Source organism: Bufo gargarizans, chromosome 6 (assembly GCF_014858855.1).
Source record: "Bufo gargarizans isolate SCDJY-AF-19 chromosome 6, ASM1485885v1, whole genome shotgun sequence".
Lineage (NCBI taxonomy): Eukaryota > Metazoa > Chordata > Amphibia > Anura > Bufonidae > Bufo > Bufo gargarizans.
Genome location: NC_058085.1, coordinates 271791220 through 271803500, shown reverse-complemented (window position 1 = coordinate 271803500; position 12281 = coordinate 271791220). Strand labels below are relative to the sequence as shown.

At 41.8% G+C, this 12281-nt stretch overlaps 1 protein-coding gene across 7 annotated transcripts in view; it reads left to right on the top strand.

Annotated features, from left to right (window-relative positions):
• The window catches only part of PPP3CB (protein phosphatase 3 catalytic subunit beta), a 95168-nt gene extending 86232 nt beyond the window's left edge, over positions 1 to 8936 (top strand). For 4 of the 7 annotated variants that reach the window (XM_044299233.1, XM_044299229.1, XM_044299228.1 and 1 more), the window contains 2 exons: positions 4090 to 4119; positions 6924 to 8936. In XM_044299233.1, coding sequence (XP_044155168.1) covers positions 4090 to 4119; positions 6924 to 7099 — 206 coding nt within the window. In that variant the 3' untranslated portion in view covers positions 7100 to 8936. The remainder of the gene's footprint in view (positions 1 to 4089; positions 4120 to 6923) is intronic. The other 3 variants (XM_044299232.1, XM_044299235.1, XM_044299234.1) reach the window with 1 other exon arrangement.
• Positions 8937 to 12281: the final 3345 nt, after the last annotated feature.

Here is a 12281-nt window from a genome sequence, read left to right as displayed (position 1 = left end):
GAGAAGCCTCTCTCTTACCACAGCCGTCTTCACCCTCGGTCCGTTCCAGCAGGGTCGCCCCTTCAGCTACTGGCACCGTAGTGGCAGGACGCTGGCGAGGGACTTGGCGTGCGGGCAACCCTTGCGCTGGCGGGATGCAGGGGAGCTGGGCTGCCCTGATCCACCTTGCCTTCTGTGGGGGAGGCAGCAGTGCGGGAGCCCGGCACTGGCGCAGCTCAACCCCGGGAGAACAGAGAGGTCTAGTGCGACTCTGTTGTCCCTGATGATCTGGAACAAAAAGAAATAAAAAAGTAAAAATCTAAAAATTAAACAAAGGAGAAAACAGCCCTGCAGTAGCAGGGAGTGTCTTGCCTCCTTGGACACTAAGCAAAAAACTGGCAGTCTCTCTCTCCAGGCTGAGGGTATAGCTGTGGAGGAGGGGCTTAACAGTTTTCACTTAGTGTCACGCCTCCTATGGAGATGAGCTATACCCAAGGTCTTCTGTGTCCCCCAAGGAAACTGGGCGAGAAATAACGGTGTATACTTCAGTCTATATAGTGAATGAGTATAAAGAGAATACAGTGCTGCTCCTTATATCTGGCATCCAAAACCCCAAACACTGATAATCTAGCATCAAAGAAACAGAAGAGGGCAGCATTAAACCTTCACCAGCTAGTTGTATTAGAGATCAGTTTCTGGTGCACAGACAGCTGGAAGATGCCATCTTACTCCAGTGCCCATATGACATGCCAGTCTAATTAAATCTGTGCCAATGTCTTATTCAAATTGAAGAGACCCTACTGCTGTTGCACCCTTTAGGGTGCGGTCACGTTGTACTACTGGCCGCTTTCAGACAAGCAACCAGTTCTTTACCTCAAAGTTGTGCAGTCATGGCTGCTGCTGGTGAGCGTGGCTTGGTCACATGCGACCATACCCATATATTAATATTTTTTTTTAATTCAATGGTGCACAAGTGTATTTTCCTTATATTTTTAAAGCCGTCAGAGCTATAAAAACCATCTTACCCATATACACAGATGACCCTGCCATGGGTCCATGTTATGTCATATGTGCCACTAGAAAATGCCTGTGTGTCACTTAGCTGTGGTGAAGTATGAATTGACCTTCTGATGCCCCTCTTAAAGAAAAGCACACTGCCATTTTTTTTCATTTATTTTTTTAACATGAGGACGAATTAGATATTTAGTGGACCTGTCACCTTGTAAAATGCGCACATGCAATCTAACAAGGAGAAAAGTTATGCCCAGCGGCATCTGGTAATGAAAAACTGATCATCCATTACTCAGACCCAATTACCATTTCTTCTTTCAGAAGAACAGTGGTCTGTCATTAATGGAGAACAACCTCATGTGACAATGCAGGCAGTGGCATGTAGCTTTCTAGTCCTGTATGTTATGTCCTGTGTTTTGTTGGCAGGATTACATGTCTGTATGTTGCCAGTCTGCTCTTTTACAGCAGCAAATTGAATGTATCCTGCCACCTTTTTTAGTCATAATTTACTTTATTTTAAAGGATTTTCCAAGACTTAAATACTGATGACCTATCCTCAGGATATGTCATCAGTAGGTGGGGTCCGACACCTGGCACCCCTGTCAATCACCTTTTAGAGAAGCATTGCCGTTTCTGTGAGCACCATGGCCTTCTCTGTGCTTACCAAGCACAGTGCCATACATTGTATAGCGGCTGTGCTTGGTATCGCTCTCAGGCACGATTCACTTCAATGGGGCTGAGCTGGTCCTAGGTCAGGTGACTCATGAACATGACATCACATCAAGCTTGAGAGAAAGCTACGGCGTTACTTCGAGCACTGGTGCCTTCTGAAACAGCTGATCCACGGGGGTCTCGGGTGTCGGACTTCCACCGATTAGCATAACTTATGCTGAGGAGAGGTCATCAGTATTTTTAAGTCTTGGAAAATCCATTTAAAGGGATTGTCTCATCTGGCAGTTTCCACAATGAAATGGGACTAAGCATCTGCCCCAAGTGGCCGAGCTTACTGAAACAGCCAAGCGGACAGGCACTCTGCTGTTTCCGTAATTCCCATAGTAGTAAAAGGGATCTACACAGAGTAGCCGAACCAGCTACGCTGCCTCTGTAACGTTCACTGCAATGGGAGTTATGGAAACAGCTGAACGCCTACCCATTGAGCTGGTTCTGTAAGCCCAGCCACTTGGGGCTGATGCTTAGTCCCATCTCACCGTGGAAACTGCAAGGCGACACAGCCCCTTTAAAAAGATAGTTTTGTCTATCTTTTACTTGGCCTTCCCTTCTTCCCCTCTAAAAATGTCCCATGGTCCTGTTTCTGGGATGTACTGGAATAATTTACCGTGACCAGACTTACACAGTATTGTGCAAAGCACCATTGCCTTATCATGTACTTAATGGGTATGTTCACACGGCAGATTTTTGCCACAGATTTTCTCGCAGATTCCGTGATAAAAATCACCTCTCATGTTTTCCCAGGGAGTTCGCACTGCCATTTATGTGGCACACACAACCGCAGCAGGAGTCTGCTCAAAGCTTAGCTCCATTGAACGGGACTAAACGGCGAGCAGATCCGCGGCACTGAAATTTAAAAAGAAAATGGCAGAAAGAATAACAGCTTCTGCCATGGAACATGAAGATTATGACTGTGTCGAAATCTGTCATGTGAACATAGCCTATATGCAAGGTCGTTTTCAGACAGACCAATATACCAGAGAAACTGGGGAAACGCTTGTATACACAATACAGAACTATTTTGCAGATTAGAATAGGCATTGTTACAATGGGTCCACAAAAAAGTCATCCGCATTTTGCAGACCACAAAATACATATAGTTGTGTGAATGTGCCCAAAATCAAAATGTCCACTAAGTTTTTATATAGTAACGTAGGGATGAGCGAATCGACTTCAGACGAAACATCCAAAGTCGATTTGCATTAAAACTTTTGTTTCAACACTGTAAGGAGCAAGCTCTCCATACAGTATTAGAATGTATTGGCTCCGATGAGCCGAAGTTTGGGTAATAACTTCAGAAATTTCTACTGTAAAAAAAACATTGTTTCCAAGTGGTACCTTGACCCAATTTCTAGAAATGTTTTTTTACAGTAGAAATTAATTTCTGAAGTTATTACCCGAAGTCTTGCGAGACTTCCCAAAGTAATAACTTCGGCTCATCGGAGCAAATACATTCTAATACTGTGCGGAGCGCTCGCTCCTTAGGCTACTTTCACACTAGCGATTTTTTTTTATTTATTTTTTTGCGGATCCGTCATAGATCTGCAAAAAACGCTTCCGTTATAATAATACAACCGCATGCATCCGTCATGAATGGATCCGGTTGTATTATGTCTTATATAGCCATGACAGATCCATCATGAACTCGATTGAAAGTCAATGGGGGACAGATCCGTTTTCTATTGTGTCAGAGAAAATGGATCTGCCCCCGTTGACTTACATTGTGTCAGGGCGGATCCGTCACGCTCCGCATCCCAGGATGGACAGAAAAACGCTGCCGCGTTTTGCTGTCCGCCTCCAGAGCGGAATGGTGACTGACCGGAGGCAAACTGATGCATTCTGAGCGGATCCTTTTCCATTCAGAATGCATTAGGGCAAAACTGATCCGTTTTGGACCGCTTGTGAGAGCCCATGATGGGTCTCCGTAACGGAAAGCCAAAACGCCAGTGTGAAAGTAGCCTTACAGTATTAAAAGACAGCTTTATGCGAATCATCTTTGGATGTTTCATCCGAAGTCTATTTGCTCATCCCTAATAGTAACCAGTAAAAGAAGCTTCCTTTTTTCCCTTAGGTTGTTACCTTTTGTTTCAACATGCCATAGACATTCCTAAATACTCATCTTTTCACCTAATGGATTAATGTAATGTGCATTTTCCTTTCTTTCTCATTTTTGCTGTCAAACTGAACATTGCTAACTCTAACCAATTTGCTTTTTGAACTGCTATGTCTTAGAAAGTGAATATATGTATGAACCATACTTTGGGGTGGCGGTGTATAACTACAGAATTAGTCATTGCCTTTTTTTGTTATCGATTTTACACTTCTCATCTTTTTCATTCATTTTGCATGCATCTGCTCACTTCTGTACAGCCACAGTTGAGGCAATTGAGGCTGATAAAGGTATGCTTAGTGTCTTTGCCACCGGCAGAGATTTCTGGGGGTTGGGGAGTCAACTGTTTTATGTGTGGTTCTGACCCAGTTTTAACTTGCACAACCAGAGATGGATCTCTCTATCGATCCGTCCCCCTTCTTGTGTACCCCCAGTGTAGTTACCTGTCTTTTATTTCTTCCTTGTGGCATGGTTTTGTAGAGTAAATTGGGTCTGTTTCTTTTTCGTTGACCCTTTATGTACACCTCACTAGAACTTTTTGTGCATTTGTGTTCTGTGTCGTGTGACGGGAGGAAAGATCTGCTATTTCTAGATCCATTTCTTCTCTGGGTTTAATTTATGCATGACCCACAATCATGGTACAGTCCTCTTTTATGTGGTTGTACAGCTGTTCTGGTGGTGCAAGGTATTATTCTGCAATTTATTTTTTATTTTTATTTTTTCTTGCGCAACTTTTCTGTTTTAGCCTAATGGAAGTAAAAACTTTGGGTTTGGGATGTAAAATGTGAGACATGTAACTCTTGGAATGAGTCTTGGCCATGCCAGGGTTTTTTGCTATACAAACATAGACTTTCTGGCGGGGACTTCTAGAAAATGGAAGCAGTCGTGCAATATGTGTTATGCTAAAATAAAGCTAATTGGATGGAGCATGGATGTATCATCGTGGACTAGGTCATAATATCATTAGGGTCCGCTTAAGTTAATTTCACACATGCTTTAAAGAAATGATAGTCAATGGGATCCGGCAGGCACGCAGTACTCTCCGGCTATGTCATGTAAAAGAATTCCGGCAGGCTGTCTTCTCCTGGAACAACCTTCCTGAGATATTTGGATCTGGCATAGCCGGAGAGTGCTGCGTGCCTGCCGGATCCCCTTGACTATAATTGGGATGCAGCAGAGATCTGACTCCTCCTCAGCATAAGTGCCAGGATTCTGCTGGAGAAACCCGCTGCGTGCAACTATTTTATACGTCCAAATTCCTGCCACATGACATTATAATCAAGGGGATCCAGCAGGCACATGGCACTATCTGGCTATGCCAGTTAAAAGAATTCTCACAGGCTGTTCTCCGCTAGAACAGCCTTCCTGAGATCTTTGGATCTGGCATAGCCAGAGAGTGCAGCGTGCCTGCCGGGTCCCCTAGACTATAATAGGATGCTCCCCAGCATAAGTGCCAGGATTCGGCCGGAGAAACCTGCTGCGTGCAACTATTTTTTCCATTCGAATCTGTGCCACATCCCATTATAGTCCGGGTATGCTGAATCCTAAGAACTCCGGCAGGCTTTTCTCTGACTACCAAATTCGGAGAACTCTGCTGGATTTCTTTGACGCATGTGTGAAAGTAACGTTATACTGCAAGCTGGTATAAGTATGTACAGTGTTCCTTACAGTTAGCTCTATTTAATAAAAATCAAAACTATAATTAAATATGTAACCTTAAATATTTGGATTTTTGTTTTCTGTTATCATTTCTAGACCAGATACCCTGCCCCCTATTTGAGTTACTTTGTCATGTATGTCCACTTCTGACACCCTCCCGAACATTAGCATTCATTTGAAAATGAGTGATATTTGCCACTCTCTTTATCATCTACTTTTTTTTAAAATAATTTTCTACTCTGGGTTTACTTTCCCTTTGCCCTTCATTACGCATGTGTTTTACTTTAGAACACAGGTATCGAAGGCTACAATCTCGCGTAGCATATGAGATATTGTGGAGTCGCCATGGAAATCTGCACCAAACGCATGCAGGATTTGGAAGTGGATTTTACCCTTTGCATTGCCATAGGGTGAAATGTACACCAAAAATCTGCAGCACATAGGGGATTGTATAATCCACTGCAGATTTGTTCCTATTTATTCCTATGCTGTTTAAGTACATTATATGTGTTCTCATACAGATGCCTATGTACTATTTATCACATCATTATAGTCTACACATAACAGTGGAGGCCATATTTACTAGTGATGGTTTTCCAAAATTACTGGGAAAACTATAACGAATTTAATGCACAGGCTACAATCACCATTGAGGTGATGCATAACATGAGCGTTATACAAGTCACTGCAGTTGAGTTCATACCTTCCCCTTGCACTATAACAGGGATCAGCAACCTCCAGCACTTCAGCTGTTCAGAAACTACCACTCCCACAACCCTCCTTTCACTTCTATAGTAGGAGTTACAAGAAATGCTGGGAGTTGTAGTTCCACAGCAGCTGGAGTGCCGAAGGTTGCTGATCCCTGCACTTTATTCACAGTGTTTGCTGAAGCATGTCGCTGTAACAGTACGGGAGGAATACTTTCCCACTAGTGTTTTTTCTGGATCCAGCAGGGTTCAGCAAAAACGCTTCTGTTACTGGTAACTCAACCATCTGCATCCGTTATGAACGGATCCGGTTGTAATATCTTTAACATAGCTAGGACGGATCTGTAATGAACTCCATTGAAAGTCAATGGGGGGGCGGATCAGTATTCTATTGTGTCAGAGAAAACAGATCCGTGCCCATTGACTTGCATTGTGGGTAATGAAAGATCCGTCTTGCTTCGCATCCAAGGACGAAAAGCAAACCGCAGCATGCTGCTCTCCGGTATGAGAACGGAATGGAATGCATTTTGGAGCTTTCCATTCTGTTCAGTTACGTTTTGTCCCCATTGACAATGAATGGGGACAAAACGGAAGCGTTTTTTTTTTTCCGGTATTGAGACCCTATAACGGATCTCAATACTGGAAAATATTAACGCTATTGTGAACGTAGCCTTACCTAAATTCCGCAGTCATGAATCGAAACTAACTTTTCCTGTTTGCATTTGAAGCAATACGAGGATTCTCTCCGCAACATAAAATCTGCAGCTTTGAAGAAGCAAAGGGATTAGACAGGATCAACGAAAGGATGCCTCCCAGGAAAGACGCCAGGCAGCAAGACGGTATTAATTCAGTAAACACAAATGCCAAGGAAAATAACGGGACTGGCAACAACAACGCCCAGTGAACGCCCAGTGACTGCTCCATGTCCAGGTTTACTCACACCTTGCCTGAGAAGTCCTAGATTCATGCTTTGTGATAGAACAGCTTCAATAGCCACGGGGCACTAGAAGAACTCCTAAAAGGCCACTCAAAGTCCTGGGCAACGCAGCAGATTCCTGTGTAAACTTCACTCCAAATTAACAGATCCGGACTCGTACATGGGCAAGTCCTGAACCTGCCTGCTAATGGCCTTTGAATCATGGGAAAGCATTGGGCTGTTTTTCATGAAAGCACATCTAGTGTAGCATCTCACGCTTATCATTGTCGACACTTACGTTTACAAATGGAAATCCGTTTTTGTTCACTAGCTAGATTTTTTTTTTTCTTTTTCTTTTCAATCAGTTTAAGTACATCCCTTTAAGACCGCTATTTATTGAAAAAGACATTTGTTTATTAAATGTCTTTAAGAAATTAAACTCGTCTTGCATATACTGAGGCTGCGGGAACGCGTTTTGCGAGCCCCCACAAAGCGCAATGCCAAAATAACCGTTGGCTCTCCTTGGCGTGCTGACCTCAGGTGTATTCAATAGATGTCGCTGATTATGTATTATATATTCACTGTATTTTTCAGTTTTAAGGATTACGGAAAGATTTCTACATAGGAACATTTATTACTTGAACACAGATCAAACAGATATTTAATTTCAATACTTTGTGCCCAAAATTTGTGGAGATTTTTTTTTTTTTTTTTTTATCCCTTTTAAAATATAAAAGAAGAAAAGATTTTCAAAAAGGATAAAAATATATATAAAAAAATCATGATTGTTCATTCTAGGGTACTTTTAATTGACAATGTACATTCTGTTAAAGTAAATTTTAATTCATATCAAGTCTGTAAAGCTTGGCATTGTATTTTTGTGTATGCATGTTTTCTTTTTTGCAGATATTTAATATATAAACCTATGATGTACAGGAACTGCATCTATAGGTTACATAGATGTTATTGATACTTTTTAGTTTATTGTGAGTATTAAAGTTGCTTCTCTGGCTGATCACAAGACCGCGTAGCTGCAGGGTTCCTACTCCACTTATTTCTGCACAGACTTTGCGGAGCCTTTGCCGAACATAAGGAAGTTGCTCTGCCCAACCGTTACAGCATTAGTGACTGTAAATCCAAGACTGCATGTTCATTTCTTTTGATATTTGCTGGACTTGCTACATTTTGAACTCCCAACAATTTACAACTTTGTTCCACAAATGAAATGTACTGATTTCCATTGTATTTTTTGACATTTTACCTTTTCATCTTTGCGGCATCACTTGAATCATTAATCCATTAAGGTTACCCGCCCCTCCCCTCTCATTACCATACTCTAAAAATTGTACATATTCCTCATCCAGGTCGGAATTTTATGCATGTTCTGAATTATCTAAGAGTTTTATAAACCGTAGCACACAATACATTTTTGTGCATGGGCCGCTGCTCTGAACAGTGTGTCAATTTTTGTATGTTCCTGCCCTTTTGCTTTTTAATATAAGAATCTAGAATAAATAAAAAAAAAATAAAAAATTAAGAATTTCCCTAATGGCTTAAAAAAAAAAAAAAAAAAAAAAAAGGTTAAAATTGTTAAAACTGTTAAATTGCCACATTACCACGCAACAGAACTGACTGAACGAAGTATAATTTGCCATCAAGAACCTTCTCTAGATGTGTAAGCCCTCTATGGTAAGATGTATGTTTCTTCTATACTGCCAAACTTCTTCCTCTACAATATGCAACCTATTTGCAGGCGATAATGTATGATGTTCTCCCGAAATAAAATGAAAATGTATTTAACAATAAACGATTCTTGCAATTTGTACACACAAGACTTATGGAATCTTTGCTGGGGAACCCTTGCCATAGTAATTGTAGGTAATATATGGTAAAGGGATTCTGCAGTGCTACTATATTTATGACCTATGAACTTTGTAATAAATCTTAATACAGAACTAATACCAGACTCCCCTCCTTCCACCTTCCGCACTGATCGTTCACTGGTAAAATCTGTGCACATGAGGCAGAGATGTAACTGAATTTTAATCTTTACTTAGGAATGTGGTTATAGTGGTTGCCCATAAAAGACTATAGAAAGGTGGGGAGGTAAAGAGACCATTCTGCTGAGGTTTTGAGGTTTGAGGTTTTTTTTTTTTACTGTTCACTACTACTGCATATTGTCCTACAGGTATGTTGTGTGTATATTTGAGAGTGCTATGGCAGTTTCGCTCTGTGTGCTTTGTATGTGAGACATCATAGTAGCTAGTCTCAGCTCATGCTGGAGATGAGCTCATGAAAAACTTCCAGAGATGGAGCCTGCCCAGGGTAAAATTAGTGACTTTAATGTAGAATAAACGTCATATAATGTTCAGAAATAGCGTTCTATTACATGAATACTGTATACACATGACAGCTTGTTAGGAAAAGTCACCCCACAGTAACAATATACTTTTCTAGAGATGTCTTGGGAGGTTTTTATACAGAATAGAGAGAAAATGTAAATATCTAAAAATGATAGAAATGTAGGTTAAAAGTAGAGCTGAGCGAATTTCTAAAAAATTTGATACAACTGGTTTTTAGAAACAATTCGGTTAGATCCGAATTTATTTGCGGCAAATCGCGTTAAACGGCTATTTCCTGGCTGTAGAGAGCCTTTATAGCAGTGTATAACACTGCCTTGCAGTAACACGCATGGGGAGTCTGCTGTGGTAGTGAAACAATACTGCGAGTCAATATGACACGCAGATGACAGGCGTCGTTCTTAGAATCGCTGCACACTTCGCTTATTTCGCCAGTTACAGGGCCAAAGCTGACCAAATAACTCACGTATGAACTCAGTCTTACAGGTCAATGTTAGCGTCAAGAAGAAGCGCACTCCTTTTACAGCGTCAGCAGCTGATTCCACATAGATGTCTACAGAACCTCAAAAGGGATACACTTGATGTAAATGCGCACTTTATTAAACTAAAACACAACCCCTAAAATCCTTAAAACATACAAAGGGCTCAATTGATATGGATGCCCTCTAAACCATGAGGAATAGGTCCCATATGTCGAAACACCTATCCCAAGGTGATTGCTGCACATAGATGAATAGTAAGCTGTCTCACAAATCTGTGTGTACAGAAATACGTCCCATAAAAAAATGCTCCTATCCCAAAATGATGGTGACTACACCTTCAATACCGGCAGATTCACAGAACCCTTAGTCCATTAAATCAATGGTATAGTGCTGGGAATAAAGCAATATGTTGTAGCAGAGTTCTTAGTCCATATACATCAATGATATAGTGCTGGGGATGAAACAGTGTGCCACAGCAGATTTCATACAAATGTAGTAGTTACAGCTGTCAGGAAGCACAGCTCAATTATATCGCACTATTCCACCTTTAGTCACACAGCAAAAAAGTCTCCTGGTACGTTAGTGTTGGGTCTTACCCGTCTTCACTGCCTGAATACAGCATTGATTCCAGGCGGACACCAGCGGCGTCCCACGTGGTGTGCTCGACCTCGGCGTGGCGTCCCACGTGACCTGGTTGTTTGGGAGACCGAATAGAAGCTGTGATGACGTCACTGATAGGCAACTGCTTCCTCCGGCACAGAATCCAGATGATTCCCTTTTAGTTCTTCTGCTTGTTGCTTATAACATGGGAGATTTTTGTTCCTTTTTCTTTGTTACAGATGTGCATATAACGCTCACTCTGTACGCCAGACGCGTTTCGCGGTGCTATACCCCTTCCTCAGTGGCCAACTTAGTGAGCGTGTCCTCACCTCTTATAAATGGGACCCCTATTCCCATGGTGCTTCACACTGTTGTGCATTCCCTAATTTCTGGAGTGGAATAGGCTCTTATTGATTCCTCTTTTGCATGGTCACCATATACATCGAAGATAAACTTAAAAAGGTCACGGCACTCTCAAACTTCAAAGTTCAGTGTTTTATTACACCAAAATATTCGGCAATGTTTCGACATCCAAGTCTTTATCAAGCTAGGCCGGGACCTGACGCTACGAGCACCGCCGCAAGCATTGAAGTGTTCTCAAGTAAGTGGTGCTGTCCTACTACATTTTTTTTGTTCACCATATACATCGAGTCACAATGTTATCCTCCATAGGTATTTAAAACCATAAATAATCCCACACATTAAAATCATATGCAAAGTTGTAAATACAATGTGCAATGCTAATAACATAAAATACATACTATAATAATTACATTCATAAAACATAGGAATATGGAGAAAACCGCAAGGTCATGCTATCACCAATCGGGAAAACGCATGTGCGGTTTGTGCCTGTACTTCTCCCTTAACGTGGCTGGACCCCCATACCCATACAGGGGTTCCAGGGTGAACTGGTGTAATATCTCCGGCACCCGCAAGATATGGAGACCCCGGGTCCCCCGGATGTTGTGAAGGAAGTGGATGTGGTAAATGCCGTACAGGGGGAGCTGTCCGACAAAGGGTAGATCGGAGTGTCGATAAATGACCAGACTACGATGTCCCATCCCCACCGGGCAACCCCCCCAAAAAAAGTCCTCACAGGAACCCAAAGACCTCCATTTCAGCGTTTAGGCCCCTCGGGATAATGGTGTCGTATTCAAAGATTCTTCACGATTCCTGTCTCGACATATGGGCTATGTGATTCCCCCCTCTCCATAACTTTTTGAATTTCTCAATAGCTGTGAATCTTAGGCCAGTTGGGTCGCAGTTATGCTTTAACTTGAAGTGTTTTCATAGTGAGTGTATCTAGACATTTCTTAATGTTTGAGATGTGTTCCGCTACCCTCCTTTTTGTTCTCGCTATATACTGCTTTCTGCAACTGCATTCCAGCAAGTATATAACGTCCGTGGAATCACAAGTCAAACATTCTTGTTTCTCCAAACTAAAGGAATTCACTGTTGATTCCACCTTCATAGTTTTCTTGGGGAAAGTTGTGATTCTGCAATTAGCACATCTACCACATCTGAAAAAAACATTAACCGCCAACCAATTATCTTTTTTACGACCATCCTTCTTTCTTTTAACCATCGGGGCTACTTTTCCAGCTAAGTTTCCTGCTTTTGTGTAGGAGATTTGTGGTAATTCACTTAACAGGGGACCTATCAGTTTGTCATTCAATAGATGTCCCCAATGTCTCCGTATACTTCTTTCCATTGTTCTGTATTGGG